The sequence below is a fragment of the Arvicanthis niloticus genome, chromosome 11 (genome assembly GCF_011762505.2).
Source record: "Arvicanthis niloticus isolate mArvNil1 chromosome 11, mArvNil1.pat.X, whole genome shotgun sequence".
NCBI classification, from domain to species: Eukaryota; Metazoa; Chordata; class Mammalia; order Rodentia; family Muridae; genus Arvicanthis; species Arvicanthis niloticus.
Window position 1 is genome coordinate 45,899,134 of NC_047668.1, and position 18,127 is coordinate 45,917,260.

At 38.4% G+C, this 18,127-nt stretch overlaps 1 protein-coding gene and 1 pseudogene across 2 annotated transcripts in view; one reads left to right on the forward strand and one right to left on the reverse strand.

Annotated features, from left to right (window-relative positions):
* Nbas (NBAS subunit of NRZ tethering complex) overlaps positions 1–18,127 on the reverse strand; it is a 284,871-nt gene that overhangs the window by 118,329 nt on the left and 148,415 nt on the right. Inside the window, exons 36-38 of one of the 2 annotated variants that reach the window (XM_034514140.2) lie at positions 7,586–7,750; positions 3,634–3,747; positions 3,262–3,346 (exon numbers count right to left, since the gene is read on the reverse strand). In XM_034514140.2, coding sequence (XP_034370031.1) covers positions 3,262–3,346; positions 3,634–3,747; positions 7,586–7,750 — 364 coding nt within the window. Of the gene's footprint in view, positions 1–3,261; positions 3,350–3,633; positions 3,748–7,585; positions 7,751–18,127 lie in introns of both variants that reach the window. The other variant, XM_076942115.1, reaches the window with a different exon arrangement.
* Positions 17,048–17,096, forward strand: LOC117717474 (U7 small nuclear RNA; annotated as a pseudogene).

The following is an 18,127-nucleotide window of genomic DNA, read 5'->3' on the forward strand; positions in this document are numbered from 1 at the left end:
TGGCAGAGCTCAGTTGGACTAGTGTTCTGTTTCACTGTTTCTAATCTTCACCTTTTGGAAAAGCAGTAAATACTAACTCATACTAAAGCCTTCACAGTAGAGTGGTGAGGACAGAACTGTTGCAGTGTCTGCAACTTACCTTGAAATATATAAAAAATAACTTGGGAAAGAAATAAAATTATAGTATATATAGTAAAAGATAAATTGTTGACTCTAGGTGAAAAGTAATGGGACTATTCAATGAAGATTTTTTTTTCAATTTTACTATGAGTAGTAAATATTTTAATAAAATTTTAGAGGGAAAGGTCTTTACTTACAAATGTTTAATCTCAGTGCTGGTTACCTCTTCCCCACAGAAGTTTGTTTCTAGATCAGTTATCTAAATCTGGTGCAGGGCCTCTTCTAACAGACCAGCCACTACAGTAAATTGATAGGAGGACTGAAAAGGGCGGGCATCACCGCTTCTACCACCCTGCTCATCAAAATTTTCTTACAGCTGTCATTGGGAATCAACAATTGCTGCCAAGGGCCAGCCAAGCACAGCACCAAAGAAGCATCTCAGCCTTGGAATCAACATAGAACCAATTTCAGAGGAGAGAATAAACAAACTGATAAAGGGACCCATGAAATTCCATACTAGCTGAAGAAAATGAGTCACAGGAACTTTATGATATAAACTAACATATATGTATTTTTAAAAATTGCTCTACTTTAGCAATGTATAAGAGTTTAATTTGCAGTGCTAGTCTACGAATCAGATGCAATGTGTTTTCCCAAAGAAGTTTATATCCAAAATCAGATCATCTGTGCCACACCTCTGGAAAGCATTCCTTGATGAATTTATTCCAGAACTAAATGCACAGAGGATAGTCACCCAAATTACTGATTGGAAATCATTAGCCACTAAGTCATTCATTCAGCTAAATAAGTAATAAATAAATAAAAATTTCCAGTTGGTTTCTATAAAAAAACTTTTTAGTCAACCTTATTAAAAGACTCTAAAATGTCAAATCATCTGGGGAAGCAAAATGTGTGTTATAATCTACATCAGAACCCAGCAAGGGTCACATTCCTATCACGCTTTTACATTTAATTTTAAATTTAGTTTCTATCATTCTTCAGTTCTGTTGGGATTCTGGAAATTATCTCATGTTACAAAACTATTATGCATAGCTTTTCTATATGTTAGCATTATCCAAAACACTGTAACTGCTAGTTTAGAACATGCCTCACAAAAGATAAATCCAAAATAAGAGGTTATTATTAAAACCATCCCTATATTGAATGTTCATAGCAAATTAATGGCACATACAAAATATCCCTTCTTAGCCCTAAAATAATTTCCCATGAAGTAACATTGGATATTAAAAAAATCTTTGAAAGATTTGAATATGAAAAAAATATATATCAGGACACAGAACTAAAGCCCCGTACCCTGAAATCCTACAGACTCCACCAAGAGCACACAAATATGCATTGAGAGCAATAGGGAGCACACTCTAGACCTACTGACAGAAGAACCATGATATCCAAACCGCCCTTCCTCACCATGTGGAGAAATAATCATTTTGCATGTCCCAAACACCACTCTGTAGCATCAGGCTGAAGGGCTAGTAGATATAATAGCTGGGGACTGAGCTTCAGGTTGAACAGGACAGATGGAAAAGATGCAGGTGGCTTCTACGTGCTGCCAAGAAAAAGGGTCCTGAGCACAAACATGGCAGAGTTTGAAGATAGGATAAATGATGGTTGGGATAAACCAAAAAACTACTCATATAAACTACAATTTTATGATCAAATAGGCCCAAATCTAAAGATTCTAAAAGAAATGGTCTCCAATTTGAAAGTTTCAGTATTCTTAAACATTGCTATGTGATTCTAATATGAAATCAATAAAGAAAATTATAGAGATGGGTCCTGAGAAAATAGGTGAAATCACAATTGGATGGATAAATGCAAAATGGAAGCCAGGTGAATAGGTCAGGAGATATCTAAGCACAAGTACACAAATGGTGCCCCACAGTTCATCATCCAGGAACCCATTTCATGGAAGGAATACCTATGCTATTAACCCCCCAATTCGAACACGTACACAGGCACACGCACGCGCACACACCAGCTTCCAGTGAGAGTCTACTCGAGATGCTGACTGTGGCAGCACAGAGACCTTCACCGCCCACTCTCACCCCACTGCCTCACTGCCTGTCCCTTCATTCACATGAACAGAAATGGCAGACTTGGGACCCACAGAGACAAGCACTATCTGACTCTCATCTTACCAAGTGCAACCAAACATTAAAGAAAATATATTCCCTACGTTGTATTATCTGGTTTAAGGGAGAACAAAAATGATCTTTCTCAGTATACTTTCGCCAAGTTTTACTGCACCCAGCCAAGTGCTTTGCTAACCTGGATGGCTCAAGACAGGCTTCTTAGTAGTTACAGGTGGCTAGTACTTTGCAACTGAAGGATTTGCTAGGATGCTAAGAGGCTCTCCCTTCATCTCTACCTTTCCTTCTCACTAATGGCCTGGAATAAAACAGATAGCTGGAGCTCTAGCAGCCTTTGAACCTGAGAAACACTGATCACAAAGGGAAGGAGAGCAGAGGTTACTGAACAATCACCCAGGCCAGGTGAGAGTGCTCAGCATTTGAGGCTCCAGCCCACAGCCCTCATGAACCCAGAGTCATTCTTTAGAACTCACTGGGTGGAAAGAAGACTGACTCACAAGCTGTCCTTTCACACACACACACACACACACACACACACACACACACACACACGCATGCACACATGCATGTACACAGACACATACACACAAACGTAATTCAAAATAATTTTTTAAAAACACTTAGAAACTCCAAAGAAATATGAACCTAAAAAGAAATAGAAGATAAAAGACAAGTAAGCTGTCTTTAGTAAACTTGTGGGTTTCTTTCTTTTCCAAAAGATTCTACCTGAAAATATGTCACTACGTAGAAACTGTTAGGTCAACCACAGAGCTCCATTCAAAGAACAGAAATGAAGACTGAGAGGGTGCACCATTCACCATGACAATCAGCAACCTGAAGACAGTAATTGCATGTTATTCATCCTTTTAAATGTGTATCCAGAAAATGGTAAGAATTCAATAAATACTTTTGACAAATAGATGCCATTAGAAAACTCAAAATTACTGAAAATTATATTTCTCCAAACTCTCCCCATTCATTGCTCTTCAGACAGACCTACACCCTGCTGAGAGATCACAGCCTGACTCACCTTCTGTAGTTGGAAACACTTGTGTCTCAGCCTCTGCCAGCTTTCCAGTTCTCAGCAACACTTCAGCAAAGCTTTCCACAGGAACCTGCTGATAGGTGGCATAGGTCACTTCAGATGACACAAAAGCAGCACTTTCACTTAGACAACATGATTGCTGAGTTCTATGACTTTGGGTGAGTTGGATAATTGTTTCTCACTAATGCACATTGTTTTATTTAGCATTTTAGTGGATTCTCATCTTGTGATATATCATGATCTAAATGAAACAAATCCTAGAACCAACATAGTAAGAGCCAAGCCCAAGATGTACTTCAGGAAAGGCTTCATTTCTCCTCATGCAGTTAACCGTCTTCTTAAGCACACTGTCCTTACCTCAGTGACAAAGGGATTAGCGATGACTGACTCATAAAAAGGGTGGCATCCTTGTCTTTCTAGGTCATCATTGGCTACAGTCCCAATTCGATATGCTCCACCAAATTCTTGCCCCTAAAAAAGAAAACTGGATTAAAAGAGAGACCAAAAAGAGGTAGAAGGGAGAAGAGAAAGGATGGAAATGCTGATTCCAGGAGGAGGTAATCAGTGTATTTTGTACATCTAGGACAGAGGGACACCAATGCCCAGTAGCAGATTTAAGAACAGTAGCTACAACCTACAGGAAGCACTCCAATGCACCCTGTAACCTCTTGACTTCCTTGGCCATGTTGATATCAATAAATCAGAAATAGTGGGGCCATCAGTATTATATAGAATGAGATTCCTACACTACAGTTAGAACAACTATCCTAAGATGCCACTTGGTATAGCTCTGAATAAGGCAAGTAACCACAACACAGAATGATACTATGCACATTAAATGTTAACACCAAAGGTGGTGTCCCTCTATCAACCATGCAGACTTCATAATACACGCTACTTATAGGCCTATGTACCTCCCCCTCCCATTGTAAGGATCCCCTCAAGGTTGGCTGATTGCTGAGGTCTGATTGTTTCTCCAGGCCTGCCTCATGCTCATGTGCTCAAGTCTTACCAAACCAAAGCATGGTCTGATGGTGCCCCTTTCACTAGCTGGAATCTTTCACTATTATTCTCCAGCCAAACATGCTTAGGTATTATCATCATTCCTGATCAGCAAGCACCTATTGCCCTGCCACAGTCATTAGACTTTTCTGCTCTCCTTGAACAGATGTAAAAACTCCTCATGGGGAAAGTTAAGTAAAAGATATTCTTGCAAAGACTACTGCAGACATTTTTGGAAGGCACAGCCCAGTAAACAATGAAACTGTTTAATAAAATGATACTTTAATAACAGTGTTAAACACTTTAACACATAAACCTTCACAAAAAAGGTAAAAAAAAAAAATCCACCAGGTGAATAAAACATAATCCACTGTGACACATGGGGTGGGGGTGAGGGGGGGAGATCAATCTCCATGACAACATGACAAAGCCAACATCTCAGTAACTGCTATCTCCTTTACCAACCATGCAGATCTCTGTCCCTACAGCTCCTGTTTCTGGAATAATCCCCATGTAGACTATCAGCAAGTGCTTAAAAATCTTCCTCAAACAGCTTCAGCTGCTTCCACTTCCTTCAGGATTACATGTTTTAAAGGACTCATATCCCACACTTAAAGAGTTAACTAGAGACCTGTCTCCACTTCCACCTAAGATCACTGCCTTTCCATACAAGACTTCCACGAGCTCATTAAGAAATGGTGCAGCATACAGTCTCTCCAAAAGTTTTCCATCTCCTGGAGACAAAATCCACAGTCACATCACAGTCTGCATGAGGTTTTCAATGCTGACCTCCCCACTAAAAGCCACTCCATCCTGTATGTTCTACAAAAAACATAAGCATATTTCCCACCCCAGGGCTTTGAATCTGCCCAGTGTGACTCAATCACACTTTTGTATGAAATGGTTATTTAATGAAAAAAATTCCATAACTTCCATATAAATCAAAACTTTACTGTGTCAATAAAGTCATGATTCATTTAAACCTTTAAGCTCTCTTTTTTATTCATTCTCACGAGTTTTCTTCAGAAGTAACTTCTGCACTTGTAGTCTATACACAGGCTATCATTATGCCTGTGACGTGCCTTGATGACACACACACGGCTTCAGCAGCAGTTTTTACGCTCCCATCTCCTTTCTACATGTCCGCTTTTGAGTTCAGGTCCTACTCAAACTTTCCAACCACATAGAAAATGTGAGAATTGCTTTTCTAAGCATGACTTATTTCAATTAACATGATCATTGCCAGTTCTGTCATTTTTTTCTGAGAATATCAGTTTTGTTCTTTGTAAGTGAGTAAAACTCCAGTTTGAATACAAACCACATTTTCTAATTTATTTATCCTTTGTTGACAGGCACTGAGGCTGAGTCCAGAATTTAGCAATATGGATGATGTCTCAGAAACACAAGCGTAAAGATAAAACTGCAGTCATAAAACTGATTCACCTGGAAGAGCTGAGTGGATCTGGAAGTTCTGTTTCCACTTTAGAAACTGCTGTACCTATTTCCATATTGGCTGGAATACTTATACTCCCCCCAGCAGGAAAAAGGCTTCTTTCTTCCCCATAGCCTTGCCAGTTTTTGTTATTCCTCAGTGACAGCCATTCTGGTTTGAAACAGATACTAACCATAGTTTTGGTTTGCACTTATCTGATAGATAAAAATGTTGAACATTTTTTCATGTATTCATTATCCATTTGTACTTCGCTACAAATGTCTCCCTGTTTTCCATTTATCAATTTGATTATTATCACTCTAATTAGTTAAATGTTGAAGATCCTTATGTATACAGATAGTAACTCTTTGTCAGACGACTGATTATTCAGCAAAAATTTCTCCAACAGAAATGGTGATCCTTTGTCTCTGCAGAACTTTTCCAGTTTGATAGAGTCCTGAGCCCATTCTAGTTCTTAAATCCTGAGCAACTAGAGTCCACTTCAGAAAGTTACTGCCTATGATAGTACCCTAGGTGTTACTCTAGTATCCTAAAGTTTTCAGGCCTTGCATTAAGGACCCAGCATGGCATAGATAGGGATTTAGTTTCACTCGTCTGTGTGGAGATTGCAGGTTTCCCAGGACATCTTGTTAAAGAGGCTAATTTTCCCCCACTATATCATTTTGGTACCATAATTAAAAGTCAGGTGGCCTTAGGGTTATGGCCTACTTTCTAAATTTTCTGCCCTAGTCCATTGGATAGTAGTCTGTGTCTGTTTTAGGGTCACTAACATGTTTTTATTAACACATTTCTGTAATATATGTGTATGTTAAATATTGCAATGCGTCCTGAACTATTTATTCATTAGCTCAAACTGTTTTGGATATTTGAGGTCTTTTATGTTCCCATGTGACTTTCAGGATGATTTTTCCTAATCATCTGAAGAATGTCACTGGCTGAATCTGCAATCCTTTTAATAGCATGGACACTTAAACAACATTCTGTGTATTCCAGGACGTAGAAACCTTTCCATCTTCTACTGCATTCTATTACCTTCATGAATTCTTTAGTTTTCACTAGAGAGATCTTTAAGTTTACACTTGTTTCCTTTGGTAGTACGGTGAATGAGACTATCTCCCAGAGTTCTATCAGTGAGCATTGATCATCACTGTATAGAAAAGCTAACGGTTCCGCAGTCCTGATTGTGTCTCCCGTTACTTTGCTGAGAGTGCTTACAAAACCTCCAAGGCTTCCAGTAGATTTTTAAGGAACTTTTAGCTGTAGAATCACATTATCTGAAGACAAGAACAATTTGTCTCCTTCCTTTATCTGAATCCTTTTTATTGCTTTCTCTTGCCCTATAATTTGGCTAGGATGAGTAGCAATAGAGTGTCCCATACCTACTGTTGAAAGAGTTCTATTTTTCCCATTAAAGATAATGTGAACTAAAAGTCTGCCATATTGAAGTTATCTTTACATCACAGTACCATTTCTCTATTATGTAAATGTTTCATCTCCTCTACCATTGTAGACAATGAAATTACATTAAAATCTTTCCTCATTCTATTTCCAGTGTTTATACCTGTTAGGAGCCAAAGAAAGTAACTAGAAAGTATATGCTAAATGAATGTATAGAAAGATGGATGAGTGAACACATGAATGACAGGTTCATGAGTATTGGGGCTGCATTGGTATTGAACTGACATTTCTTCATGCTTTATTTTCATGACAGTACAAAGAACTGCAGTGTGGCAAAGCAGAGAAGGCAGCTTCCTGATGGCAGTGTTCCTTACCTGATGGGAGGACCAGATTTCTTAAGATATTGTGACACTCAGAGATTTTACTGTGACAACAACTGGTAAGCACCTGGCTTACCTGGAGGGGCCGCAGGTATGCTAAGGACTTCTTCCACCACTGCCCATCACTGACAGCCTGCAACACTGCCTTGGTAGTAGTTGTGGTATTGGACAAGACTTTCATGGTGGTTGTAGTGGTCCAGTGTAACAGGTCAGCTGAACTGCTGCCAGAAGCAGCAGCATCCTACAATGAGACGAGACACCAATGGCAGTGTAAAACAGCTGGTAAGATGAAGTACAGAAAGAGGCAGCTGACAATAAGCAGACTCATTAAACACCAAGATAAACAAACTGAAAATCCATGTTCGTCAGTAACTAAAGAAAGGTGAAGGAAATGCTAATACTTCATTGTTCCCCACTAAGCTTACAAAAGAGAACAGAAAGAGTATCATGCATTAAGTCAACACTCATGGTCAGTAGACCTGCAGAGAAGTGATGTGCTCTTTATTTTTACCAATCTGATAACCACACATTTTAATTAGACTTTAAAGTAAGAAGTAAATCATTTAATTGATCAATGTTCTGTGACCCAGACAAAGTAGACAACTCCAATAAGCTACCTATCAATATAAAAGGAATTGCTTTTTATCCAATCAAGTAGATGATTAATATTATTTAAAAAATCTAACCTCTGGCCAATCTTGAGGAATTCAGCAAAAATACTACCTATCCCTTTAAAAAAAAAAACTGAACTATTCTAAAAAGAGAAAAATCACATACATTAATGGTATTTTAAGCAAAAATAACAAAGACTGTATCTGCTCTTAAGATCAAGAAGTTCCCAGTAGAGGAGTAAGAGAGAAGACTGAAGGAGCTGAAGGGGTTTGAGGCCCCATGGGAAGAGCAACAATACCAACCAACCAGAGCTCCCAGGGTCTAAATCACCAGCCTGGGAGCACATAGGGAGGGACTTATGGCTCCATCTGTATATGTAGGGGAGGATGACCTTGTTGGGCATAGGTGGGAGAGGAGGTTCTTGGTCCCATGAAGGCTGGATGCCCGTGTGTGGGGGAATTCGAGGGCAGGGAGGTGAGAGTGGGTGGGTGAGTGGGTGGGAGCACACCCTCATAGAAGCAGGAGGAAAGGAGATGGGATAGGGGGTGTCTGGGGTGGGGAAATGGGGAAAGGGGATAACATCTGAAATGTAAATAAATATCCAATTTTTTAAAAAAAAGAATTATTGTATAAAAGTAAACTCAAAGGCTAATGTCTACTTACAGCTTTTTCTTAAATATTCCAGTTAAATGAAGCAAATAAAAGTAAGTCCTATGCTTCTGATACCAATAATTGTCTTGGCCTTCTTGCTGCTAATAGCAGATAGCCCAGTTTAATTATTTAATTCTTTACCATATCATTCTTGAAGTAATAAAAATAATAGATCATATAATCACTCAAATGTTCTCAGGATATCCTCAGATATGAAGCACTGAGACAAAAGCATCCTATAAATCTACTTGCAGCTGCTTCAGGATAATTCATTCTCATTCTTGCCCTGGAACCTGTGAGACTATGAGATAGCAATAGAACATTGCAGACAATGCGTCTAACAGCATGAGAAGCAGAAACATCAAGTCAAAATAACTCACTTGTTCAATATAAGGACTAAGCCCACAAAGCAGAAAAACTGCCACAGCTAGGGTCAAAAAAGTTGTAAGGAAGAAGTCAAGGGGAGGTGAAAGATTTGAAACATAAAGATACTAAACCCACAGTGGCTGCCCTTCAAAACAGGATGAGCATTGCAATAAAATGAATTATAGAATATTCCAGAAACCTGAGAACAACTGTCCTATGATAACCAACAAAAAAATGTGGAACTCAGTCCACAAGCACAAGGAATGAAGTTCAGCCAATGACATGAAGAAGGAGAGTAACAGATACTCGGCCAGAGTCTGCAAAATTCCCACCTTATGAGAACCATAAACTACTGAGCTTTTCTAAGAGCTGTGGATTTGTGGTGATAGCAAAGGAGCAGAACAAGTTAGAACACTTAAACGTCTATTTACTATTTCAATAAGAAAAGTCAAAAGAAGCCTTTAAGTTGCACTAACCGAAGCTCAGAAGAATTTCCCTAAGCTCAGTGCCTGAGACTGCTTCTTCTACATGGTTTACTAGAGTTTTGACATTAGAAAATATATATCCATGAACAAAATGCAACATTACAGATTAAAGGTTAATTATGAAAAGAGAAAACAGATGCCATGATAATAAGGAAGAAACCATGCTACACTGCTTGGATATTATAAAGATACTCACAGAAAATATAACCGAGGTTTAGCATGAATAAAATTAGTGTTCCTCTAGGCTTGTTTGGAGAGACGGCAAGGCTTTTCTGACTTACCGCAGACCTCCCGGCAAACTGTCCTGGGGTATGAGTTTCAAAGCTAAAGAGCACACCTCTTAAATGGGCCTATAACTGTGTTAAATAAATGACTCACTTTCTTGACATTTGACGCATACACTGCATGAAATCTAGGAGGCAAAACTATTATAGAAGCTGGTGTTTTGTTAATTCTGTAATTCTTCTACTGGCAAGAAATATATATTCATATAAGTAACATAACTATATGTAAACATCCATAAAATTGTGCCAATGACTCTGTTGCCAAAATAAAAGAGGGGCCTAAAGGAAAACCATGACCTTCCAACCTGCCAGCTCCCACCTTTGCAGAGCTGGCACGGGATGAAAGCTCATCTCTGGCTCCCAGGTAGAAAGTAGCTCCCTAGAAAGGAAGCTCTGAAACATGTCTTGCAACAAGAGTTAAGTATTAGCAATACCCATCACTTAAGTTCTTAAAATATTTTCTACGGCATTAAAAAACTCGCCTCCACTTATAATGGCTAAAACGTTTTCTGTGATCTATGACTTAACTTGACAAACGAAAAACAAAAACCAGTAACGGCAACCTGAGAACACAATAGCCAGGAGATAAGAAATGCTGTCTTCATTCAGCAGAGACTACAGTTAAAATGAAGAGCATCACCATTGTCAGAGCTCCTGTGGGAAACTTAATAGAAATACATCCCGTCCTGGTTCTCTGACCTCCAACACCCAGCCACTGGTCTATGGGGCTCTTCAGCACACAACATGTGGCTGTTCTGCATAAAGGCTACAAAGAAAACATGCATGCTGGGTTTATTTGTTTGGTTTACGATTTTTATAAGTGTGTGTGTGTGTGTGTGTGTGTGTGTGTGTAGGAGTATATGCACAAAGTACAGGCACAAATGGGGACAGAGGAGGGTCCTGGACAGCTCAGAGATGGACTTGCAAGAGGTTATGAGCTGCCTGACAGTGCTGTGAACTGAACTCTTGTTCTCCATAGGAGCAGCAAGTCCTTTTAACTACTGAGTCAACTCTCTAGCACCTCATGCTAGTTTTAAATACAAAAGGAAGCAGATAGAGAACAATTTGCATGATCTTAACTTCAATGTGTTGGAGTAGAATTCGATGGAATAAACAGACATAACTAACAACCTACATACTGTACACTGGAAAATGTATCTTCTAGAGTGCCACTTATTCAATAGGTTGTCCATCTTTTTACTCAGGTTGAACTCATACATGTTTGGGGGTCATAGGCCTTACTAAATATGCAAACAATGAGATTTTAGTACTTTATGAATTATTTTCATTTTCTTACTAATGTTCTAAGACAAAAGTTAAATCAGGTGGAGATGGTGTATGCCTCTATTCCCAGCACTTGGAAGGCAAAGGCAAGTGGATCTCTGAGGCTGAGGCCAGCCTGGTCTACAAAGTGAGGTCCAGGACAGTCAAGAATGCACAAAGGAACTCTGCCTCAAAAGAACAAAATAATAATAATAATAATAATAATAATAATAATAATAATAATAATAATAATAATAATTTGTATTAATATGTTTTTGCTTAAGGATTATACTTTCATATCTAACTGATAAGTCTATGCTCACTCTAAGGTCACAAAGATGCTATCCTCAGTTTATCTTTTTTTTTTTTACTCTTTATTGATTCTTTCTGAATTTCAAACCATGCACCCAATGCCGCTCAGCCCTCCATCTTTTTGTATCTGCTCTGCACCCTTGCGAACTCCACTGAAAAGAAAATAAAAATAAATATTTTTTTAAAGAGTATTTCATTGTGGAAGCTGTAGTGTATCAACAGTGTGTTCATGGTATACCCTTTTATCCACACATCTTTACTTACTTGCAAATGCTCACTGCAGTGAGTCTCGTCTGCTACATAATCAATAATGGATCCTCACCAGGACTTTTCTTACATATTGCATTGTTTCCTGTGTCATGGAGATGCTGCAGCTTTGGGTCTACATGACTGGCCCCTTCACATACTCCAGCTGTTCTTAGATGGGATAGATGTTACGATGGACCAATTTAAAGCCCTGGATCTGGGCTTGGGTGGTAGCTGAGTTGGTTAGCCCACCAGTTCTCCCACAACCACAACACCAAGGCAAGCTCTCCAGTATGGCCTCAGCTAGCTCATCCAATGCCACAGCTGGCAAGGGGCAGGCAGGCTCTCCAGCTCTCATGCCCTGGGGTCAGCTCACCCTCACCTTTGCCCCAGGGTCAACTCTACTGTGGTGCCCGGGTGAGATGCAGGGCTACTCTCCTGAATGCTGCAGCCAGGGAGGAACAGGGCCAGTTCTCCAGCTCCAAGAGGGTAAGGGCATCTTTCCACTGCCCAGGCCATCACAAAGGACTGAATAGCCAGAATCAGGTCTCCCATCCTCAATTAATCTTAACATATAAGATCTTTTTCTTTTAACTTTAAGTGGCATTAGTAAGATTACTATCCCTTATCCACTCATAGCATTATCAGTTTTATTACTGCATTAATATACTGGTATGATTTTTCATTTACTGCAGGGGAGGTTGTTCAAAAGTAAGGACACTATTCATTCTTTATTATGAAGTATATGAGAATCTCCACAATTTGCAGCTATAGATAAACATCTAGATTTACTGCACCATTTAAATATTTGAGAAGACATTGGGATGGTCAAGCATCTCAGGCCTCAGTGTTATATAAAAATTGTTTTCCATCACCTCTGATTGGTTAATAAAGAGCTGATCAGCCAATTAGCCAGGCAGAAGAGAATAAGGCAGGACTCTAATCCAAGTCGGGGGTCCCAGAATGAGACCAGAGAAAGAGAAGGCAAAGAAGATGTGGAGAAACTATGTGGATGGACCAGGAAGCTCCACAGCCAGGAGGACACAGATAGACCATCATTATCCAGGGCAAGACCAGGTGTCAAATAATAGCAGATGTGGCTGGGTAATAGGAAGCCTAGTCAGGTTAGCATTGCTCAGATATACTCAGTTTAGTGCTTGTAGTCTTTAATAAAAAGAACATGGCTCTATGTCATGTACTCCAGAGCCAAAATGGGCTAATCTGCAGCTATTGGGGAACAAGGGAGGCATAGAAGAGCCCCCAAGAATTACTTTTATGGGAGTTCAAAATTTTAATCCTGAAATGACAATTTTATATTCATAGTGACGCACTGCTAATTAATTTAAATAGAAATAGATTAGACACTTAAACCAGATCAACAATTGCCAAGATAAAATTTAACATTAAATCTCTTAAGTATTAAGCATGCTACCTAGTTCAAAGGTTAAAAAGCAGTAATGGCATCTTTCTAATGTTACAAAAACAAACAAACAAACAAAAACACCATTACCGTTACACATCCAGTATGGCTCACAGTAACAATTCTCTGTGGTCTACTGCTATAATGATTTGAGGAGTGGCTTTCCTAGTATCAGTTAAGAAATTTGAATTTCAAAGAAAGTGCTTGGCCTCAAATATACTAAATGCATAGTACATGCAGGCTACTTAAGGAATATAAAAAACCCAAGCAAGGCTCAATCAGTACCCACTCTTCAAAATACCGTTAAATAATCGAAAATATTTTTCTGCAAATAACACTTTCCTTCAAGTACTAACTGGAGCACATTTCATCCCAATTTGGAGTATTAAGACTACAACTTTGTCTCCAAACAAAACAGTAGAAGAAAATCCAAACTACAAAGTAATATTAGTAATGTGTGTGCATGTACATTATAGCTGCTATAAGAAAATCCCTCATGAGCCAAGAGAAATACACACAACTCTGAACATGTGCTTGAGAAGTATGGGAGGCCAGGCTGTGTAGGGTGACACAGTTACATTCATGCCCGAGGACTTGGAAGACTGTTGGCAAGGGATTGTGGGGTCTAAGACATCCAAGGATACACAGACCCTATGTTAAATAAACAACATGGCGGAAAACATATAGATAGTGGTTCTGTCTGGGCAGCAAGACACATGGACATGAAGGCAGAAAAAAGAAGGAAAAAAAGACCTTTAATTAGATAACAGGTTCATGGTTAACCATATTCATCTTGGTTACATTATATTTTATATTTAGCAGGTTATAGAAGATACAAGATGTAGCCACGTACCACTTATTATAAGTTAACAAATGCTAGTATTTTAACATAACTGGTCCATATCTATTTTTTTACTTGTATAAAATAAAAATTTCCAGAAATCTAATGACAAAGAACAAGTAATTAGATGACCAAAAAGAAAGCTAACCAAATAAGCTTCCCAATTAATTGCATATGTGAGATAAGGTATTTTATATATTTTCTAACTTTTTATTGAGCAATAAATTTAAGAAGTAGAAATTCTTACAAAAAAAGCATGAGTATATTTTGAGAACACTGAATCAGACACAGATATCTTAGGTACATCAAAAGAATAATCAATAGAAGGAAATGCTATAAATATGCCTTAGGAAACTTAAAAACATCTATACTTCAAAAGAAACCACTAAAAAAGTAAAAATTCATGTCACACATTGACAGAAAATGCTCACAAATTACAAGTGTGAAACATATCTGGATAAAATACTTGTATCTAGAATCCAGAATATTAATGAAAAACTTATTTCCGGCTTAGCCACAATATAAATAACCAAGAAGAAAAACAAAATGGGCAAAATAAGTAAATAGCCCTTTCAACATTGCAATTAGCATGTGAAAATATACTTATAGCTATTTGTTGCATAGGATAAAATTATGTTTCCAGTACATCAAATGCATAGTAAGATAGCATACATATAAAACAAAAATTCAGTGGAGAAACAGGAACTTTAACGTATTTCTGGTGAAAATTTACTTTTATTTTTTGGAAATTATAATGTAATCATTTCTCCTTTTTTATCTGTTTTATCTCAACCCTAAACAGACTGATCCAATGGCATATTGATGCAATTTGCATATTAATTGGTATACCAAACAGATATTAAAGATGTCTTTGTGCAGGATCCAGAGGTCTGAGCAGGAACTGCCCAGAATGCCTCCTCTTGGAGGACTAGCTTTCATATTAGGTCAGATGTAGGTCCAAAGGAAGGAAGCAACCAAACATCCTACCTAGCTATAATACCAGTCAACCACAACCATCAGCACAGCACAATAACCCTAAGGCTACATACAGTACTGGCACACATACCTCATCAGTAACCAAACAGCTCTCTACTTGAAGTGAAGTTGCACTCAAGCAGAGGAAAGTCATGTCTGGTAGTAGAAATCTAGCCATCTACTCAGAGCTAGAACCATGACCTTGGAGGAGAACCTACAACCATCACTTTACTAAACCAGCATAACCCCTAAGTACATTGTATTAAAGATTTGTCCTTATACTGGCAAATAAGTGTAGTCCTAATCTCTCACCAAGGAAATTCTCTTTGGAATACACAGAAACCATTACATAAAAGCACATCAAAATGCAGAGTCCAGAGACTAGTCCCAATGGATACATGTATAAATACTCCCACACCTAAGGCTCATGGAACATGAAGATGAAGCAGAATATCACAGAGTATCACAGAATATGCTGTGAGATTATGTCTCCTAGTAATGACAAGAGTTACACCAACATGGCTGCCTAAAAATGAGCTGAATAAGGACAACACCAATATACATACCAAACTGAATAGAAAAAAGACCATAAGGGTCTCAACCCTAAACAGATAACTGTAGTAAAGTAAGGAATGCTGAGAATGGAAGAAATTATACAACTGACCAGGTTGTACTTAGTAATACATATGAATATGCTTATGCATATATGCATGTAACAACAATTAATTAATGAAAAAAAAAAGGCCATGAATTTGAAAGTGAACAAGAAGGGGCATATGAGAGAAAAAAAGGAGAAATGATTACATTATAATTTCCAAAAAAATAAAAGTAATTTTAAAAAGGTTTGGTCTTGTGGATTCTGACAATAGATCCTGAGACACAACTAGACCACAAGGCTTTGCTTTCCTCAGTGGACTGATCCAATGGCATATTCATAATTTGATGGTTGCTGAGTCCTGCATGGCCACAGAAGGGATAGTGTGACAGGGTTCTCACCTCTGGAGCAAAGCCAGCAGGGTGTGGGCCTCCATGAGTGCTGACAGTTGCTAGCCATAAGGGTTTTTCATATAACAATGGATATATTTTACTTTATGTTCCTCCTTCAGGAAACCTCCCTGTTAAGGTTAATGACTCCATTATAATTAGAAACAGCATGAGTCTAGGAGGCAAGGGTGTGTCTGCTGTTCCTTAGCAAAATGCTAAATGCTGTGATTTTTCTGGACAGCCCTTAAGACTGTGGGAAAGAACCCTGAAAATATAAGTTTAGGAATACATAAATCAGTGTAAAAGCTGTCCTTACAGAATATCTCAATTATGCAAAATATAAGGATGCAATATGAATTGTATGAGGGGCTCCACAGAACTAAAAGAACAAAGGCAGCTGCACTAATGAGCCAGCTTGTCAGAAAGATATTAAGGAAGGAAATAACAAGATATAGGGAATGGTGATCTCAGGGCAAGATGCTACCCAGCTAAACTTATTGTTTGTGCATACAAAGGCAGGCAGATTTCTGAGTTCAAGGTCAGCCTGGGACACAGCGAGTTTAGATCCAGGTGTGGTAAAAATGGGGATCTCAGAGTGGAGTCCCACATAGCTAGCTTAGTGTTTATGCTTACAAAAGCAGACAGACCTCTGGATTCACTTGCTATATTAAAAAAAAAATGTACTTGATGTTTTTTCTAATAATCAAGGGGCTAAGGTCATAAGATTTTGGTTCATGGAATAAACAAAAGAGAAGCTGGAGTACATGACTGAACTGATATGCAAATAAAAGACTGAGCTTTGGTCAGCAAGAAATGAGCTGTCTAGAAAGCAACTGCAGTTCTTTCTGGAATTTGTCTGGAGGGTTTTGACTAAAGTAAAGAAATGAAGTAATAGAAATATTACATAAATTTTTCTAGCAGGTTTCCTGCCTTTGGTCAGAAAACACAAGAGCTATGAGGAGCAGAGAGCTGTCTCATGTAGAGAGCTATTTAGAGAGGGAGAGGGGGCTACCTAGAGAAAACCGCTTGGAGACATAACATATCACTTTTAGAATTTTTTTCTGGTGGGATTTCCGAGTTTGCTTGAGAAACCCATGAGCTTTTAAATTTTCTCTAGCAGGTTTTCTGAATTTGGATGGAAAACCCAAGAACTGTCTTGAGCAGAAAGTTATTTCAAGCAGACTACAGAGCCAACAGCTGTCTACAGAATTCTCTGGAGAGCTATCTCAAACAGACTACAGAGCTGTCAGCTTGCACCCCATCATTGACTTTGAGTTGTTTCTTCTACTATTCTCAAACACACCTTTCTCAGTACCCCTTCCCAAGCTGAGGCTGGTCCTTGGCAGATGGCACAACTGCAGTTGGTGGAAACAAACAGAGAAGATCTACTAAGAGGAAGCACATCACCAAGGATACATTCTTACTGACTGTAGCCTGTTCCAGGCCTCTTCCTCTGGCATTCCTTAGCTTCTCTGTACCATATGTGAGCTACTTGCCTCCATTACATAAACCTATTCTGTGTGCTGCTTCCCATGCATCAGCCCAGAATCAACAAAACAAAGTGCCTAAAACTTGAAACTTCTGAAAACACTTGTCAACATTGTTCTTTCTTCCAGTTATCCTTAATTAGATATCTCATCACAACAATGACAGGCTGAGACAAATGTGCAGCCTCTGGAAAACAAATAGACAGCATATTCAAATATCAAGAACACAGCACAGAGTAGTTCTACTCCAGGGTGTCAATATATGAGAGGGACAAATACATCCACACAAACACTTGAATACTAATGTTCACAGAAGCTTTATTCAAAATAACTAAGAAGTGGAAACAATCCAAGGATCTATCTCTCAATCAATGAATAAAAAAAAAAATACTTACCATGACATTGACACTAACTGCCATTATGCTTGCCTTTATTCTAAACAGTCCTTCTATAAATTGAAAACATGCTTGTGTTCTAAACATTAAATAGGCCAGCCATATAAATTATAGCATCTTAAAATGTTCATATACATTTTTCCCACAATGAAATGATTTTTTAAATGAGAACACTGTATACAATGCATTTTTATCTCTATTAAGATTTGTCTAGGGAAAATACCACCAGCTATGTAATACTAGCTAAGCAAAATGTTAATATACTATAATGGTATAAGAGTGTTCAATCTAAAAGCC